At 45.4% G+C, this 20,426-nt stretch overlaps 1 protein-coding gene across 1 annotated transcript in view; it reads right to left on the bottom strand.

Moving 5' to 3' along the window:
• MYO18B (myosin XVIIIB) overlaps positions 1-20,426 on the bottom strand; it is a 352,079-nt gene that overhangs the window by 182,292 nt on the left and 149,361 nt on the right. The window contains exons 21-24 of the mRNA XM_027862330.1: positions 19,244-19,309; positions 12,884-13,012; positions 11,910-12,053; positions 8,932-9,021 (exon numbers count right to left, since the gene is read on the bottom strand). Of these exons, the coding sequence (XP_027718131.1) occupies positions 8,932-9,021; positions 11,910-12,053; positions 12,884-13,012; positions 19,244-19,309 (429 nt within the window). The remainder of the gene's footprint in view (positions 1-8,931; positions 9,022-11,909; positions 12,054-12,883; positions 13,013-19,243; positions 19,310-20,426) is intronic.

Genomic DNA, 20,426 nt, shown 5'->3' with positions numbered 1-20,426 from the left:
AATGGTTTCTCTTTAGAAGTGGGGAATCGTTCAGGCTAATGAGCTGGAAGGACCATCAGGCACGGACCCTGTTCCCACAGTAAATAAGGACTGAGTGAGGACTCCTGGCATATTCTGATGTACACACACACACACACACACACACACACACACACACCCTGCAATAGTGCCCGCCAGGCGTTGGAGCTATAAGAAAGGAAAAAAAAGCCTGTTTTTTCTAATGGAAATGAAAGCCGCAGCTTTGCCTTAGAAGGAAGATTTTACCCACACGCTGGGGGAATATTTATAGCCAGCTGCCCTGGCTGCTTCTCAGCTCCTGTTTCCCTTGTCCCCAAATGAGGCCCTTAAATCACTCTGCAATAATGTTGTCTCTTTAATAAGCCTCGTCAAATGTAGTTTTCACTGATGAGACAACAAAATCAGGGGAAATGATGCTGGGACATGTTCTGTCTCCTCGCTCCCGCTTTCCATGGCTGGCCTAATGGTCCCCAAGTATTATTACATATGTTGGGGTGCACCTTGCCTCGGCCGGCAGCCCAGGTTCAGCTCGCTGGCCCATCTCTTCCTAGCTGGGTGACCATAAACAACTTCTCTGGGCTGCCATTTTCTCATCTGTAAACTAGATATGATAATAGCCTGCACTGTCCACTGAACCAGGTGATCGGGTCCCTCCTGCCTCCCAGTAATGCAGTCTAAGCTGTACATCGGAAAGATCCCAGATGAGGGGAGAAGAAGGAAGGGAAGGTGGGAAGATATCTCCAAGCCCACCAACGGGTGAGGTGGGGGAAGTGTGCAGGGTGGAACCAGCGGCTAAGAGGGATCATATAAGCCAGGAGGAGGAAGAGGAGGATGTTAATAAGGAAGAGAAGAAGGCAGCGTGTTGGGAGTCAGGAGCACCTGGGCTCATTTCAAGCCTCAGAACCTTAGTAGCTGAGTGTCGTTGGCCAAGTGGCTTCACCTCGGTGTGCCTCAGTTTCCTCTTCTCTACAGTGAGAGGGTGTGACTCAATGACCTTCACAGTCCTTTCCACTCCAAATCAAGGCTCCAGACAGGATGGGTTGCTTGTGGGCGCTTTCCCCATTGCCCATTTACTTAGATGCAGACATGCCATTTCTCCCAATTGAATATAAGCTCCTAGAGAGCAAGACGTATTGTGGTTTTGCCTTTGGACCCCAAGGTGGTACACAGAAGATGTCCAAAGGTAGAATAGTCTACCGTGGAAGACAGTGGGCTCCGCCTCAGTGGACATCTTCATGCAAAGCAGAGAGGATTCTGGCTCAGCCTTGGAGGTCCCTTTCATCTCTGACAAGCTGTGATTCTCTAATTGAATAGGCATTCTATAAAAGCTTATTGGATGAACTTATTTCCTCCAATAAAATCCTCAAAGAGGCAGTGTGGATAGAGTGTTGGAGCTGGGATCAGAAAGCCCTGGGTTCAAATCCCACTTCATACACTTACTATCTGTATGAATATTGGCAAGTCAATTTCCCTGGGCCTCAGTTTCCTCATCTGTGAAATGAGGGGGTGGCCTACAAGAGGCTCTGAAAGCCCTTTCCAGTTCTCAGATTCTATGATGCCATGAAGTTCAAGCCCTGTTCTTTTTTAAGGGGAAGCCTGATCCTAACTGAGATAGCTCAACTTGTAGAGAATAATCCATCAATTAATCATTAATGCATTTATTTAGCACTTCTTTTGTGCGAGGCACTGGTGGTAAGACCTTTAATGTCAGAATTAATGTTCTTTGACCCACATACCCCCCAATTTAGAAATGGGGTACAATGGAAAGAACACTAGATTTGCTGTCAGAAGACCTTACTAGCTGCATGATCACAGACAACCTCTCTGACATGGGCTCCCCACCTTGTACAATGAAGTGAATTGGATTTGCCAATTGGGGCTCTCGGATTTGGGGCTCTCAAAGGTCCCATTGAGATCTGAGCCTGAGTCTGCAAAATCCTAAGCCTTAACCCAGCAGGCCAGGATGAATGGTTAGCTTAAACATCCATCCTTGAGGATGAAGTCATTGTGGCCAGCAGAGATATGGATGGACATTCCCCGGTGGCCGCTCCTTTCCCTGCCTTCTTATCGACCACGTTAACAGAGCTAATCCTGGCCTCTGAAGGGTCAGGCTGATTGTGATCCAGGGCCTGTAATGAGAACATGTTACACTGGTATATAATTCCCCACTCCCATTACAATCTTTGTCGGGAGGATGAATGGAGCTCACTGAGCGATGCTTCAGCAAGCCTCCACCGAATGTCTCTGCCGAGAGCTAATTGTACCTGGTAAGAAGCTCCACGCCTCATCCTTCACTTTGGGTGAGCAGACTTCTGACACTTTAATTAGGCTGCAGGTGGGGATAGGACTGAGGAGGCAAAGGTAGAGCAGAGAGAAAGGGAGCCCTCCAGAGAGGGTGAGTGGAGCACACAGGGCCCCCCGGGAAAGAAGGAGACCCCAGAACCGAGAAAGCGATCAACTCAGTGATGACAACAATGTCAACAGAAACAATAGCAATGAAAATCAAAATCAAAGGGGGTGAGATTATCATGACCAAGCCTAGCTCCAAAGGAGAGAGATGAAACAGCACCCCATTTCCTCCTTTATAAGAGAGTGGAATACTACATGCATCAAACTCAGTTAATATGTTGATTAGTTTTGTTGACCTGCTACTGGGGCAACTGGGTGGTGCAGTGGATAGAACACCAGGTCTGGAATCGGGAAGATCTGAGTTCAAATCCTGCCTCAGACACTTACTAGCTGTGTAACCCTGGGCAAGTCACTTAATCCTGTTTGTCTCAGTTTCCTCATCTGTCAAATGAGCTGGAGAAGAAAATGGCAAACCACTCCAGTATCTTTGCCAAGAAAACCCCAAATGGGGTCACAAAGAGTCAGACACAACTGAACAATTGTTTTTCCTCTTTTTTATTCTTAGTAACAAAGTATAGCTCTCAGATCTCTTATCCCAGTTTGGCCTCTTCGAGGCTGCAAGCCTCAATCAGGAAGGACAAGGCCCAGTCAAGCAGATAGGCTCATCAGCCAATCAACCAGCATTTATTAAGCACCTGCTATGTGCCAAACACTGGGTTAGGTGTGAAGGATTCAGACACAAAAGGGACATAGTCACTGCCCTCAAGAAATTTACATTCCACATCTGAGGCCATTGTGTCCTTAGGAACTTTAGACCATGACTGGACAGAGTAATAGAAATGATCAATCATGGGGGCAGCTAGGTGGCGCAGTGGATAGAGCACCAGCCCTGGATTCAAGAGGACCTGAGTTCAAATCCAGCCTGAGACACATAACACTAGCTGTATGACCTTGGGCAAGTCACTTAACCTCACTGCCTAGTCCAAAAAAAAAAAAAAAAGAAATGATCAACCATTCTCTTGACATGCCATTTTTGTGTTATGGACCAATATTTTGACAGTTTGGTTAAGCCTAAACACAGGTCCCTTTTCAGAATAATGGTTTTAAGTATATAACATAAAATACCTTTAATTACAAAGGAAACCAATTCTATTGAAATACAGTTATTTATCTGAACTTGTTTTTAATTATATTATTACTTAATATATTTATTTTAAAATGTTATATTTAATTATATATGTATTACAGATAGAGACATATGAACAAGTTTCTGGACCTCAGGTTAAGACCCCCTGATCTTTTTATCATCTTCATTCTTCATCAATGTTAAGTCTGCTCATCTCTCCCTAGAATAAAGGACTGAGTCACCTTATCACCACCAAGAAAAGCCAAATCAATTCTCTCTTTGGTTGAGCAAATCATGGCCTGACCCAAATGAAGGAACCAGCCATAATCATCAATCATGGGTCCAGGGCTCAGTCCCAATGGCTCCCTCAGCAGCTGGTAGCATGTCTGCTCCCAGCCCAGACTAATCATATCAATTGCTCCCATGCTGGAGCTTCAAGGTTGACCAAATATCCCTTCATCACAACAACTCTGTGTAGTGGGTCCTACCAGGAGCGTTACCCCCATTTTAGATGAGGAAACTGAGGCTCAGCAAGGTTTGGTGACTTGCCCATGGCCCTCAATATAGACTTTGAGCTAGAAGAGACCCCCAGAAATGATGGCATCTGACCCCCTCATTTTATAGAGACTAAACCTCTGAAAATTAAGTAACCTGCCCCGATCACACAGATAGTGTCGAGGCAGGATCTGAGCCCAAGCCTTCTTCCTGACTCCATGTCCAGCACTCTACCCACTCCATTGGCTGCCTTATTGGTCATTGAATTTTGCCTGAATTTGTTCTGTCCTGTCTTTTCTTGGCAGATGACTAAGCAAAGCAGATGGAACCATCCCAAATCAATCTCTGTCCTTAAATTTCCACCCACCATCACTCATGCGCAAAATCTACTGCCTTTGGATTTGGGATCATTGTCATTCCCAGTGACTATGAAGCTGTCGGCTTCTGGGAGGGCAGCGAGGCTTCCCAGACCCACAGGCTTTCCCTGATCATCCTTCTCATGAATCATGTCAGCAGATGCAGCTTGGGGGCAGGAATAGCCATGACCCGAAAGGCACCTGAAGGACTTGGTGCACCCAGGAAGAAGGGATGGGGGCGCTGAGGGCAGGAGCCAGGCCACTTCCTGCCTTCCCCACAAAGCCATCCTGGACTCCTCTGACCTCATTTTCACTGACCTCTCCCTCCTCTATGACAGTTGTCACCTGGACCAACCAGTGCAGCACTCAATTCTGCAGTGCCAAGGACTGTCTCATGCTTGAGTCAGCATGACACAATTGGAGAAGGGAAAAGAAGCCTTGGATTGGGTGGAGAAGGACGTGGGTCAAGCCCTGCTCTGTCACTACAATATAACATTAGGCAAGGCACTTCATCATTCTGGGCCTCAGTTTCCTCCTCTGTAAAAGGAGGAGGTTGGACTAAAGGCTCCTGAGGGTCCTTCCAGCTCGAGACCTATTATACTGTGAATGTGACCTTGGACAGGTCATTTCCCATTCCCTACACCTCTCTTTCCTCCTTCCTAAAATGTAGGAGTCAGGTGCCTTCTGCCTCTACATCTATGCTCCCATGATCTTTTGAGCAGATAACATCTGACCTCCCTCCCTGGGGATATGACAGTTGAGAAATTCACATTCAACCACATAATAAAGGGAGGTAACTTCATCTTGGGTCAAGAAGAACAGGGACCCTGTGCCTCTTCCCCTGCACTGAAATCAATCAACAAACACTTATTAAATGCCTACTAGGCAAGTCACTGGACTAGGCATTGGAGATGTCCCTGCCTTCAGGAAGCTGACACTCTAACGATGTGCTTTCTCCTCCTCATTCCCCATGGCCTCGTAGGGGTGGCAGCAGAACCTTGGAGGCTGATGATGAGAAAGCTACCTCACCTGAATCTAAGTTGGCTGCCTTGGTGGCTTCCTGCCTACTAAACCTAAGAAACAAGCCTTCTAAGAGGAAGGACATCCTTTCACTGCAACCTAATTCTATCTCACTGCCAAAGGAAATTCCCCAACAGGAATCTCCTTCTACCAACTCAGAACGACACTCACTATGGGCAAGATGGCCTCAAAGAGGAGCCTGGGGCACAGAAAGATTACGGGACCTGAGTCGGGTCACACAGCCCAGATTTCTCAGGCATGGAACCTGAAGCCAGGTCTTCCTGACTCCAAGGCTATCCATACACTCTACCTCTCAGTGAAACAATACCAATGCTGCGAGAAACCTGGTGCCCAAAATAAAATCATTCAAAACAATGATGTCTAGAGCACTTGAAGCTTTCTAGAGGGTTTTATTCAGTACAATCCTATCAACCAATCAGTCAATCAACAAGCTTTCAGCTAAATAATCACCTTTTTCCTGGCACTGGGCTGGGCCTTTGGGATCTAAAGTCTAAACCAAAATCGAAATAATCTCTGCCTTCAAGAAGCTTAAATTTATTGGGAGAAATAACACATGCATATGTAAGAATAGTCAAATATATATTTATATTATACATTACATATTATATTATATATTTGCATATTCATATATGTATACACACATATATTCATATATCCATATACAGACAGACAGATAGATGGGAGAGAGACCAAGAGATGGGAAAGATGACAGAAGAGAGAGGGGGAGAGACAGAGGAGAGAGACAGAGAGACAGATAGAGACAGAGGAGAGAGAGAGAAAAAAATATAAAGTCATTTCAGGGCAAAGGTATTAATGGCTGCTTATGAACTAGCTACATTATGAACATAATGAGCACCATTTTTTAGATATACCAATTGAGGTTAAGAGAGAAATGACTTTCACAGAGTCACCCAGTTAATAATTGTTAAAAGTCAGGACTCAGACCCAGGCCTCCTAACACTCACACTAGAGTCCTTCCCACCATGTGGTCCTAGTGTGTCTCAGCCCCCCAAAGGGTGGATACACAGCAGGTACTCCAGTAGTTGTCGACAGCTAAAGCCCCTAATGAAATCTTGTCCTTAGATCCCCAGAACAATGCCCGGTACTATCTCGCTTCTCCTCCTCCTTCCAAACTTTCTGAATTCAGCGTTCCATGCTACTGTCCCTACACCCGCCTGGGATGTTCCTCCTCCTTGTCTTTGCCACCTGGAATGGTTATCATCCTCTGAAGCCCCATTGAGGTGCACCCTTTTACATGACGCCTTCCCAGATCTCTCCAATTACCTGTGTTCTCTCTCTTCCCAAATTATCTAGCATATACTTGTCTAGAAGTGTTTTCCATTTTTGTCTTCATTTCCCTAGCACCTAGCACAATGGCTTATACATAGTGGGTGTTTAATAAATTCTCTTTAGCGTACCAAATAGAATTGTAGAAATGGGTGGTGGGAGAGCCTAGTTCTATAGTTTCGTTGATTCCACTATGGGCATAGTGGTGTATGCCAATCCCAGACCTTTAAATGTGAGAGACAGAGGCAGAGACAGAGAGACAGAGGATTAAACAGACACAGAAGGGGAGGGAGACAAGGGATAAGGGTTACAACATCACTCTGGCCAGTGCTTAGCCATCTTTGCTTTGGATTCACTATCCTTAACATCACCTTTTGTAGAATCACAAAATCACTAGAATGTCAGGTTCTTAGGGTAGCTAAGTGTTGCAGCGGAAAGAAGTGCCGGGCTTGGAGTCAGGAAAACTCATCTTCCTGAGTTTGAATCCAGCCTTAGACACTTCCTAACTGCGTGACCCTGGGCAAGTCACTTAACCCTGTTTGCCTCAGTTTCTTCATCTGTAAAATGAGCTGGAAAAGGAAATGGCAAACCCCTCCAGTATCTTTGCCAGGAAAACCCCAAATGGGATCAGAAAGAGTCAGACACAACTGAAATGACTGAAGAACAACAAATAGCCTCAGGAATTGTCTTTCTACTTGTATTAGAATCCCCAGTGCTTAGTCCAAGGTTTTACACGTAGTAGGCACTTAATGAATGCTTGCTTCCTTCCATCCTTGAAAGGAACGTAAGAGTCCAGCTGCTACAACTCAGACCTAAAATGGAATCCTGCCTATGGCATGTGTGAAGAGTGGTCATCAGTCTGCCGTTTGAGACCTCTGGTGACAGGGCACCCACTACCATGAAGGCAGCTCATCCCATCATTGATCAGCCCTAGTAGTTAGGAAGTTTTCCATGATATCCAACCTAAATTGGTCTCTTTACAATTCTCCCCACCCCTACCTCCCCCACTCCTTCCATTGCTCCTGGAGGGTTCTCCCCTCTGAGGCCAAACAGAATAAAGCTCATCTTTCCCCGGGGGATGCCCTTCAGATACATGGACATGCCTATCATGTTCCTTTTGAGTCTCCACATTTTCTACCATCTCTAGCTCTTTCAACCAATCATCATACAACATGGCACATGGATTCACATCCCCTCACCATCCTGGTGGCTGCCCAGTTTATCAGCATCCTGCCTAAACATTGGTGCCCGGAACTAAACACAGAACCTTAGATGTGGCCCAATCTAGGCTGAATGCAGTTGGGCTGGACTCTCAATGCAACCCAAGATCGGGGTATTTTCTTGGCTACCACATCCCACCAAGCTTGCTGTCTACTCATATCCCCAGATCTTCTACAGACAACCATCTGTAGCCAAGCCTCTCCCATTTACAACTTTCAAAGACATTTTTTTAACCCAAGTGCAAAATTTTACATTCATCCACCACCACAATTGTTATTGTTTGCCCTCCTGGGCCCATCATCCTGAGGTGGCAGTGAGTTTACTCGGTCAAATGCTATCACAGCAAAAGGCTAGAATCTTGTCATGCTAGAACTGAAAGGGAACTTAGAGATTATCTTTGTCCAACACCCCCATTTTACAGATAAGGAAACTGAGGATCAGAGAAGCAAAGGGCCTTGCACAACACCCCAAAGTAAGTTCATGTCAGAACACGACAAGGAAGGTCTCCTGATTCCCAAGACAGGGCCAAAGACTCAGGCTTATGGGGAGCTCGGGAGAAGAGCTCAGTAGGGCAAGTTTCACATAGAGCAGTAGAAAGAATGCTGGCCTCGGAATCAGAAGGCTCGGGTTCAAGCCCCAGCTCTGCCTCTCTTGGCCTCTGTATCCTTGGACAAGTCACTTCCCTGCTAGGGACCTCAGTTTCCTTATGTAAAAATGGAGGGGATTATGTGATTCAGTGAAAAGAGTGCTGGCTCTGGACTCCGAGGACCCAGGTTCAAATCCTGGCCTTCTCACCTACTAGCTGTGAGACCTTGGATAGAGGCCTCACTTCCCTGGGCCTTGGTTTCCTCATCTCTAAATGATAGGGTTGCACTAAAGAGACTCTTAAGGTCCTCTCCAGTGCTAAGTCTGTGACCTGATGAGAAAAGACCATCCTCTCCCTCTCTCTCTCTCTCTCTCTCTCTCTCTCTCTCTCTCTCCATCCTTCCCTCTCTCCCTTTTCTCCTCTCCCAGCCCCCCCATCCCCCACCCCAATACCTTGTTCTCCAGCAGGTCTGTGCTCTGCCGAAGCTCATTTCGTGACTTCTCAGATGCTTCTAGTTTCTTTTTCAAGGCAGTGAGTTCTTCCTAAAAGCCAAACCACAACAAAATACATCCTGAGAAGATGAGATACATTTTCCCTGGGACACAGAGGTGAAACCCGCGGAATGGATCACAAGTCATTGTCTTATTTGGAAAGCCCAACAAAGACAATCCCAGAGCACTGAGCCTGCTCCAAAGATGGGCTTCTGAGTTTGGCCTTCTTGGGTTAGATCAGTTTGATGATGGTGGATGATTATGATCAATATCAATGATGATGACAGCAATGATAACAACAGCCAACATTTCTATGGAGATTTTGTATGAAGACCAAGCCTTGGAGTCAGGAAGGCCTGAATTCAAGACCTACCTCTGACATAGAGTGTCTGTGTGGCCCTGGACCAGACATTTAAGCTCTCAGTGTCCCAGGCATCTCTTTAGACTAGAAGTCACAGAGGAAATGCCTGTCTATATTAGTAGAAAGAATGTCCCCATTGGGATGTCTCTGTACTAGCGATCACAGGTCTGAGGGAAACCAAAAATATAAACACTGCTGGTAGTCTTTACTGTTAAAAAAGCACCAGAGATGTATGACTTCACCTAATACAGGAATGTGGGATGTGACGGAAAGTGGCCAATTTGTTGGGCTCGGATCCAAGCTGTGTCTTATCTACAGAGAAAATGTCTCCTCCATGTGGTCATCCTCAGGGGTCCTGCCTGGAATAGTCTCTCTCTCTTTCTCTCTGTCTCTCTCTCTCTCTCTCACTTTTCTCCTTCTGTCTCTCTCTCTTACTGTGTGTCTCTATCTCCCCTTCTATCTCTCTCTCCTTTCTCCCTCTGTCTCTGTCTCTCTGTCTCTGTCTCTTCCTGTCCCTCTCTATCTCTATCTCATCTCTCTCCCTCTGTCTCTGTCTCTCTTTCTGTGTGTCTCTCTCTCCCCCTCCATCTCTTTCTCCATTCTCCCTCTGTCTCTCTTTCTGTCTCCGTCTTTCTCTGTCTCTGTCTGTCTGTCTGTCTCTCTCTCTGTCTCTGTCTCTCTGTCTCTCTCTGTCTCTCTCTCTCTCACAGACACACAGACACATACACACAGACACACACACACACACACACACACACACACACACACCTGATGCCAGAGCACTTTATGGTCAAGTCTCTTACAGAATCCCATAATCACAGTAGGGGCTCTGAAGCCACCTAGCCCAATCTCCACCTGAAGAGGCGTTCCCTCGATAACGTCCCTGACAAGGGGCGTCCAGTCTCTGCTTGAGGCCCTCTAGTGAGAGGGAGCCACCACCTCCTTTCTTACCCCATTGCATTTGGAGATGCTTCTCGTTGCTAGAAAGTCTTTCTTGACATCCAATGAAAATCTCCTACTTCTAGTTTGCTGGGATCAAGTAGAGCAGATCTGATCTTGCTTCCTGGTGACAATCCTTCCAATATTTGAGTATGCCTTGCTTGCCCCGGCCCTACACCAAAGTCCTCACTTCTCTAGGAAAGGATCACTTCGCCTACTCCTTGTCTGGCATATTCTCCCTCCCCTCTAATCTGCACTTCTTGGCTTCCCAGGCTTCCCTCAAGTGCTGGGTAAATCCTGTCTTCTGCCCAAAGCCTTTCTTAATCCGTGCCTTCCCTCTGTTGATTCTCTCCAGTTTGTCCTTTCTAGATGCTATTTGTATGGAGTTGTTTGCATATTACCTCACCCCATTAGACTATGAGCTACTTGAGGGCAGGGTCTGTCTTTTGTAGCACCCGGACTGACCACAGTGCCTGGAATGCAGTAGTTTATATTAATAAATATTTGTTGGCTACCGACTTGAGCCCCTTCACGATCCTGCTCACTCTCTGCTAATCAATGCGCATTCTGTAATGTAGGGCCCAAGATGGATCAGACACACTGAACATATTCTAATTTTTAGGATGTTTATTTGTGTCTATCTTACCTCCCAGGCCTTACTGTAAGTATCTTCTGGCCAGGAATGATTAGATAACATCTGTAAAGTTCTTTGCAAACCTTAAATCTCCATGTAAATGTTGATTTTATCATCATCACCATCATCATCCCCATCATCATCATCATCATCATCATCATTATTTATCCTTCTATCTACCCTCAGTGCCTAGCATTCAGCTGATCTCTCTAAACAATTCCTGTATGACTAGATGCATGAATGAATAAAATATTGAAATTCCTACCTTCACACACACATAGCTAAAATTTCCTGTTAGAGTCTTTCCTTTGTGTTAAGATATTGCTTTCAGAAGGTCCCTATTAAAATGGAAATGTGTTCCTAGGACCGATAACTGGTAAACTCATCAGTACCCAGAATCCCCCTAACAAAACCTGACTGCGAATAGACTCCAGGCTAGGTGTATTTTGTTAAAGAGGGAAATGGCTAAAGCCCAGGGGCTGCTGGACTGCACAGAGTTGGGGGGGAGGGGTGCAAACTACAGCAGGAGGAGGGTCTGGTCAGTTAGTTTCCACCACAAAAAGATTTAGAAGTTGGGATGCCAAACCAGAAGGGAGAGAAGTGGCAGAATGGCCATAATTAGCCATCTTTGCACCTGAAAAACAGACAGGGAGTTTATCTGCAATATGGCCTGGGGAGAGGAAGCCCACCTAGAACACTAGAGAGTTTCTACCCTAGGACTAGACTAATTGCTATTTGAGCCATATGGGAGAGAGATGAGGCATATACATGATCACTGGGGAAGAAAGGCTGTTGCTGCCGTGCTGCTAGAAGAAGGGCCAGGAAGTGAAAGAAACAGGACCCAGGACAGTACTGTCTGTGCTGAAAAAATTTTCTACACTAGGGCAAAGCTCCAGTGGCCCACCCTCGTTACTGCTGTGGTAAGTACTGAAAACATCTTGCCCATCTGAGATACCACGTCCAGTTGGGAGGGAGTTCTCTAAGCCTGCCCAGAAGTATGCATACCTCCTTTGCCCGGAGCTGGTCCTCCCCAATGGTGATACTCAATAAGGGTCGGATATGACGTAGCAGCTGCCACCAGGGCCAGTCCTTCACCACCTGGAACACCGTTAGATTCCTCTGGATACAGTGGACAGCCAGCTGCCGGATCTGAGAAGGGAAGAAGAAGGGGAAAGAACTGAGAGCCCAGGCTTTCTTCAATTAAAAAAAGATTGATTCCCATTTTCACCCCAAGGGAGTAAGAAGTGGCAGAGAATTTCGAATAAGGCAAAAGGAAGAGCTTTAAACTTTAGTAGGATTGAGTTGCAATGAACCGTAGGTAATTAATTTCAATACCACAAGCATTTATTAAGCACCTATTATGTGCCAGGCACTATGTTAGGGGCTGGTGATACAGAGAAAAAAGTAAGAGTTCCTGCCCTCAACACGTCTACTGGGAACCCTTCTTGGACTAAAAGTCTAATAAAACATTGGGAACGGAAGCATGATGAGACATTGGGACAGTGTCCTGGGAACCTTCTTCTCCAGTAGAATGTAAGCTCCTTGAGGGTAGGAACTATATTTTTGTCTTTATATCCTCAATACCTTGCAAAGAACTTTACGCATAGTAGATGCTTCATGTTTGTTGGATTGAATTATCTAACTATTCTTCAGCAAAGGAGAGCTTAGGCAAATTTCTACTTAAAGACAATGGGATGGACAGGATGACTCTCAAATTTTATTTTATACCCATGACTAAGAAATTTAGAGAAATTTTAACACCCTCCTTCCATTCCCCCCCTTACTAAGGGTAGCACAGACCAAATATACATATGGTAGATCCACACTGGTTTGTTGAGGGGTACCAGGAATGTTAATGGAATGCCAATCACCTTTTATGGCCAATCCCAGCCTCCCACAAACTATCAGAGGCAAAAGCCTGGGTGGGATGGTCATGGAGCTAACCCAGTGTAGGCAGGGGGCATTCTCAAATCCCTTACCTTCAGTTTCTTGAATTGCTGGCGGGACAAGAATCCCTTGCAGGCAGCTTGAAACAGAATTATATTCTGAGAGACCAGCTTCTCCCTCTGCCTTTCCAGCCTGGAGATGACGCCTGACTTCAGGAAAACCTGAAAGTATGGGAGGTCATTAGGAATGATCCCTGGATCTTTGTGGAAGCTGCTCCAGGATCCCAGGAAATAAATAAACCAGAGGACTCCATCTCTGCCCTGCTGATCACAGCACCTCAGACCTAGGTCCAAACACAGCAAATCAGCATGACATCGTGGATAGATCATAGGAATTGGAGTCAGGAAGATGTGAGTCAGACACTTAATAGCTGTGTGACCCTGGGCGAGTCTCAACGTCTTTCTGCCTCAGTTTCCTTATTTGTAAAATAAGAGAGTTAGATTTGATTGCTCTAAGGTCCCTTCTAGCTCTAAATCTACGATAGCATGATCTATGTGCCCCGACCTGTTATTACTAACACACCACGAGGGACAATACCGAGGGATCACAATCAGTCAATCAGTTGCCCAAAAAAAGACAGTGTTAGGTAAATCAAGGAAAGTCAACTCACTTCTATGGGGAAACTGATAAGTTCCTTAGGGGTGGGGAGATGTAGTGAGAGAAGGAGAAGACTGAGGCCTGTACTCATACCAAAAAGAATACTGTGGGGCAGTAGAAAGAGCATTTGACCTGGAGTAAGAAGGGACACTGATGGAAATCCTAGCTCCCTGTGTGTCCCAGGGTAAGCCACTTACCTCAGTGGGCATCAGTTTTCTCATCTATGAAATGAGGAGGCTGGAGTAGGTGGGCTCTGAATTCCCTTTCAGCTCCAAATCTATGATCCTTGGGGCAGCTAGGTGGTGCAGTAGATAGAGTGCCCTGGAGTCAGGAGGACCTGAGTTCAAATCCAGCCTCAAACTCATGATACTCACTATCTGTGTGACCCTGAGCAAGTCACTTAACCCCAATTGCCTCACATTTAAAAAGAAAAAGAATCTATGATCCTCTTAATCTCAAGTCTCAAGCTTAACTAGCTTCATGACTCTGGGAAAATCAGTCCACAGCTCTGAGCCCTGGTTTTCCCATCTGCAAAACAGGAATAATAATACCTTCTTCACAGTGTTGTTGTGAGGGTCTAATGAGATTGTGGGACTATAGAATTGGAACTGCAAGGGCCTGTAAAAACCATCGAGTCCAACCTCTTAATTTGACAGGAGAGGAAACTGAGGCAGAGAGAGGGGAAGTGGCTTGCTAGAGTGACCCTTTGGTCAGTGTCAGAGGTTGGATGTTAACCCACGTGAGACTTGTAAAGTGTTTTCTCTGCCAACACAAAGCACTTTTAGAAAGCCCAGCATCATGGCAGGCTCTGGGGAGACAAAGAAATATCAGAGGCAGCCTCTGCCCTCCAAGGACTTCCAATCTAACTTGAAAGTGTTTTCTACACAGGAAGAGATGGCAGAAGATGGTCCAATAAATAGTAGGGACAGTCAAAAGGCACAGGAGGGAGAGAGGAGAGATGGCTGTAGGCTGGGAGGGTCAGGAAAGCTAAAGAACAGAGGCATTTGAGCTGGAGCTCGAGGACTGAAAGCAGGTTCAGGTAAGTAGAAGGGAAAGGAGGGTGTTAAGAAGTAGAATGACCCTCATTTCTCAAAAGAGGAAACTGATGCCCTGAGAGGGGCAATAAGATGCCCGAGGTCACTGAGCTAGGGAGCAGGGTGTGACCGGGTGTGAGCCCCAAATTCGGTATTTCTTCTCCTTCCTCTCACTGCTTCTCTTTGGCAGGAGTACAACCCTCCATCCATCCCCGTTAGAGAAGGATATGAAATGAACCAGGAAACCTTCAGTGCCTGCACTCAAGCCATCTCCCCGACCCCCAGAGTGCTTGTGCTCTTCACTGTGCTGAACAAAACCTAACTCTAGGGATCTTCTCACATTGGATTTTGATTTGATGCTGGATGAAGCAGAGTTCCATCAGTCCTCCATTCATCTCCACCTATTTTCAGGCATGGCAACAACTCTGCCGATGCCTTAACAATCCACTGTGCAAGATGGAAAAAATCAGTCTCAGGCTGTTGCTGCAAGAGCCCTTCTTCGGTCTTTTCCGGCATCTCTGCCAAGACAATTAGCCTCATTGAAATAAAGATATGATTGACTCGTGGCCTCCCTGATTACTTCAATAACGACTGTATTAATTTCACAAGCTAGTGAATTCGAAAAGCCACTATAAAAATCAATGGCCAAAATGATGAGAGAACCAAGTCGGTAGATTACAAAAGGTGGCCAGCACTGCCAAAACACTATTGATTAAGTATGAAGGTTTCATTAAAAAGATAATTGGAAGCTACTATGCACAGAATAGAAATAAGTCATTCCGCCCCACTGAGTCATGTCTTACAATCTGTCGTTTTTCTCTAGAGCCATCTCACAGGCTGGAGGACCAGATACAAGCAAAAACATGCTTTCAACATCAATGTTATGGTGGTGGTATGAACCATGATGAGGCCGTAGAGGCTGGAAATGACCAGGAGGAATAGGAGCTGTCCAGTTGTCCCCAGAGCTGAAGCTTATCTGGCCTGTGCACAACTGTTCCATCTCCCTTCTCAAAGGTTGCTGGCTGGCTCCAATGTCCCACCCACCCAGGCTTCACAGACTTCTTCCAGCCTTCCCCACCCCAGTTTCTTTTCTCCTGTGGCTCAGGTGACTACAATCCACTCAACACAACCATTGCTTTAATCAATTGCCCTAGGGCTCCTCTTACTCCCAAACCAAAATATACTTTACTTGCCACCACCACCCTACATGTGCTCTCTCCCTGTATTAGAATGGAAGTTCCTTGGGGGCAGAAACTGTCCTGATTTTATATTTGTGTCTCCTAAGCTGCCAGTGCCTTCCTCTGAGTTTACTTCATATTTGATTTGTCTTGTACATATGTGTACATATACATACACATATGTGTACATATACATACACATATGTGTACATGTTGTCTCACCAATTGAATGTAAGTTCTCTGACAGCAGGGTCTATTTCATTTTTCCCTTTGTATCCCCAGCACCTAACATAACATTTGACACATAGTAGGTGCTTAATATATGCTAGCTGATTGATTGTTGACTAGCATAATTCCTGGCACATGGGCTTAATCAGTATTTTTTCATTCATTCATTCCCAAGGGCCAATGCTATCCAGATCTCATTCCTCCCATGGAATTTGGAGATAAAAGTAACACCCCAATTATTCAGCAACATTAGATAACGAGGCTTTCTGCGTTAGTGCCATTTCCAGATAAAAGGTTAGACCTTTAAATGCTGAATACTTTTGAAAGCAATATTTGATTTTATAAAAAATCTTCCAATATGCACATAACTATTTGGAAGTATTTAATAAATTCTAGGCAGTGTAGGGTAGTGGAAAGAGCACTGGGCTTTTAATCAGGAGACACCTATGTTTGAAATCCAACTGTGATGCTTACTAGCTCTGTGGCCATCAGCAAGTCGCTTAAGCTTTCTTCACCTTAGTTTATTCCTCTGTAAAATTGGAATAATGCTTGGGGCAGCTAGGTGGCGCAGTGGACAAAGCTCTGGCCTTAGAGTCAGGAGGACCTGAGTTCAAATATGAATTCAGACACTTGACACTTACTAGCTGTGTGACCTTGGGCAAGTCACATAACCCCAACTGCCTCACCAAAAAAAAAAAACTGGGATAATGCTATCTGTAGTGCCTCCCTTGCAGATTTTGTCAAATGTGAAAATTCATAAAAGTGCTATCACAAATTATAACGGAAAATAAGGACATTACCATAAGATTGGAGAAAGGAGAGATGTCCTTATTTTCAAGGGGGAAAAGGGAATAGCAACAATGATAATTAACATATATAGAGGTAGCTAGGTGGTGCAGCAGATAGAGAACTTGACCTGAGTTCAAATTCTGCCTCAGACAATCAGTAACTGTGTGACCCTGGGCAAGTCATGTCACCTCTGTCTTCTTCAGTTTCCTCAAGTGTAAAATGGGATAATAATAGGACCTACCTTGCATCCTTGTTGTCTCTTGCTATTACCTTGGGCAAATCATTTAACCTCTCTGGACCTCAGTTTCCTGATCTGTTCAATGAGTAACTCTCTAAGCTCCCTTCTGATTCTAAAGCTATGATTTTATGATCATAAATCACCCATGATATTCTTGCTGTTCCCACACCTGTAATTCACACTGTCCACATCATGGCCTCTCAAAATAATACCCAGTTTCCTTCAAGGCTCAGCTCAAACACAAAACGTCCACCTCTTAATGTCACCTCCTCCTCCTCCTCCATTCATCTGCGTCTAACCTGTCTGGCGCTAATACTATACTGGTAAAACTTGGATCTCAAAGCCAAACCTGGAAGTTTCTCCTAGGGGAACAAAATGCATGGACTTTGTGGCTGAGCTTTTAGCTGCTCAAGGAACAGTTTCCCCCTGACTTCCAGTTTCTCAACTGTTCTAGACAGCTAAGACAGCCAGAGAAGGAAGTAATTGTACTGTGCCTCAGATGTCCAAAGTGTTTTCACACACATTTTTTAAACTCAGTGAACAAACATTGACCAAGTACTGTGCAAGGCTAGGATGCAAAGCCAAAAATTAATCAGCCCCTACCCTCCAGGAGCCTACATTCTATTTGTGGAATCAACATGCACATACTGCAGTAGAAGCCAAGTAAATATAAGGGGTTTTGTTTGTTTAGTTATTGGGAAGTCAGGGAGGTAATGGAGGATAGGGCTGAATGGTAAATCTAACAAAGAAATTGAAACCCAGAAGGTAGAAGGAACTGTCCAACGTTGCCCGGTCGATCAGACAGAACTAAGACTCAAATGCCGCCTTCCTCCCTCAGGTGGGGTGGCTAATTGAAGCCTACCCCAGTGTGTGCCATAATGCCTGGAGAGAGCATAGCCCTTTTCATAATGCATGTGGGGAGATAGTTACTACTTAGGATTTTTGTATCTGACAGTTTCCTTTTTCCTTTGTGAATATATTCAGTATGACTTGCTAGAGAATGTATATGTGCACATGTATAATTTTACTTGGTGAGTGAAGGTACCTTCTCTTGGTTCTCCCTAATATTAGGGTGCTTGTTTTCTCTCCTATTAAAACCTCTCTTCCTGGAAGCTAGGCTGGTATTCCTAGGTAGGATCTCAAGAGAAAGCTCCACTTATCTTAAAGAAAGTCTCTATTGCCTTCCCACACACATAGACCCGCCATCACCATGCCTCAAGGCTGCTTCCCTTGGTAGTGCACAGGTTATCTGGAAATGAATGGAGCTCCTTAGAAAGCTCTGTTGGAAGTCTCTACTAATGGTTTATTTTCCTGCTTACCTATACAGTTCATTACTTTCCACTCTTTTTGTCTTATATTCCTAAACTACTGAGAAGAGCTATTTCCAAAAATTTGAGTTTCTTCGATAATGCTCATCTAAGCCAAAATGGAGCATCCCTTTTTGTTTGTTTTCTTTCATTTTAGTACCATAGTTCCGATAGATAACAGATTTCAACATCAGGAGCACAGAAGAGGAAGAGCATTCTGGTCTGAAGTTTGCCATCCCATTCTATGTAGACAATCATGGCTCCAGACTCCTGGGGAACTGGAAAGGTGGAGCATCACCCTTGCAGCATGGAATCCCAGCTCTGGAACTGGAAGGGACCTCAGAGGCCATCTGGTGCAATCTTCTCTTTTACAGATGAGGAAACTGAGGCCCAGAGAAGTCATGTGACTTGCCCAAAGTCACCTAGGTAGTAAGGATCAGATGCTGGATTTGAACTCAGGCCCGTAACTCCAGAGGACCTGACTATTTGTGAGTCTTCTTTCTCTTCCTCCTCATTACTCATGGGAAAAAGGAAAGCAGGTGAGCCCTCCTCAGTGCTACTACCTGGACTTTGTGCTGGTGCCCAATCTTCAGTGACCTGTCTGGGAAGCTGCGCATCCTCTGAGCCATCTGTAAATGTGCCACACCCCCTGCTTTGGCCTTTGCCCTGCCCAGAGAGCCAGCGGGGACTTGGGACACTCTCATTTCTCCTCTGCTGTCACACACACACACACACACACACACACACACACACACACACACATGCAACCTCAGCTGGCTGCAGAAAATATCCTTCAATCCTCATCATTAGGATCCAAAAGAGAACCTTTTCCTTTCTCTCTAAAATGGCTGTTAATTTATCACAAAACCACTCACTTGGGCAGCAAATGCTGTGAGATTCAGGAAATAATAGAGACAAGAGAGTCTGATCTGTTTGCCTTTTCCCTCAGTCCTGCAGATGCCCAAATGACACCAATCCAGAAGCCCTGGACAAACTAAGTCAGAGAAATGGGGTGACTCACTTGCGTGTTGCCGAGCTGTACGGCTGCTTTCTCCAGGTCCAGTTCTTGCAGGAGTTCCTCAATAAGCTGGGGAAACAGAAATAGGGAATTGATTAATTTATCAGTCAATCAACAAACACCTACTGTGTGCCAGATTCTCTTCTAGGGACTGGGATTCAGGTGATCCAGTAGGTGGAGGCTGGACCTGGAGCCAAGAAGTTGGTGTCGTTCAGTCATTTCAGTCATGACCAACTCTTCATGACCCCATTTGGGGTTTTCTTGGCAGAGATACTGGAGGGGTTTGTCATTTCCTTCTCCAGTTCATTTTACAGATGAGGAAACTGAGGCAAACAGGGTGAAGTGACTTGGCCAGAGTCACACAGCTAGTGTCTGAGGCTGGATTTGAACTCAGGTCTTCCTGACTTCAAGATAATTCGGCGGAGCTCTAGATCCAGTGCACTATCCACCGTGCCACCTGGCTGTCCCTAGGCGAGAAGACCTGCTTCTTCTCTGAGGTGAGGTAGCACCATCTCTCAAGCCATCCAGTAACATCAAATGACTGGATTTGTCTTTTTCCAGGTCCACGGGCAAGGGGAAGGCACTGCCTTGGAGTAGAGGACTAGCTCCCCCTAGGGGTCATCCCAGCCCTTAGTGATGCTAGCTGACCAACCTCCAGGCACCGCCCATCCACCCCCACATGGGGCTTACATTCACGGAACATTAGGAAGTCTATTATTCCCAGCAGAAACTGTCAGACACATAATTGCGGCAATGCAGAAGGGAAAGGTTTTATGAGCCTGGTGCGATTTAGTAGATGAGTTCTATTCCCCTCTGCCACAGACAGATATGACTAAAAACTTCCTAAGACACCAAGAAAAATGCTTATTAAAAGTCTGGCCCCAGAACACAATCAGAGAGAAACCCTCCTCCACTGACCTTGGTGGAAGCACATCCCGTTTCTCCTGAAATCAGCTGGTTTTGATTATTACTTTTAGCTCAACACGGTCCAGGGGAGCTCCAGGCATAGGGATGGATACACCCAATAAAAGCAAAATATACAGGATTGTTTTTTTTCTTAGATGAAAGGAAAGGGGGTAGGGGGAAGGAGCAACCAAGTGAAAATAAGGTTTGATAGACAAAGAACTCAGAAATTGTTCTGTATATTTGCAGAGGCCCTGGAAGGAACTGGGTCCCTTCATCTATG

The sequence above is a fragment of the Vombatus ursinus genome, unplaced genomic scaffold (genome assembly GCF_900497805.2).
Source record: "Vombatus ursinus unplaced genomic scaffold, bare-nosed wombat genome assembly UNPS02001287.1, whole genome shotgun sequence".
NCBI lineage: Eukaryota > Metazoa > Chordata > Mammalia > Diprotodontia > Vombatidae > Vombatus > Vombatus ursinus.
The sequence above is the reverse complement of the archived record's forward strand: the minus strand, read 5'-3'. Positions and strand labels throughout refer to the sequence as shown.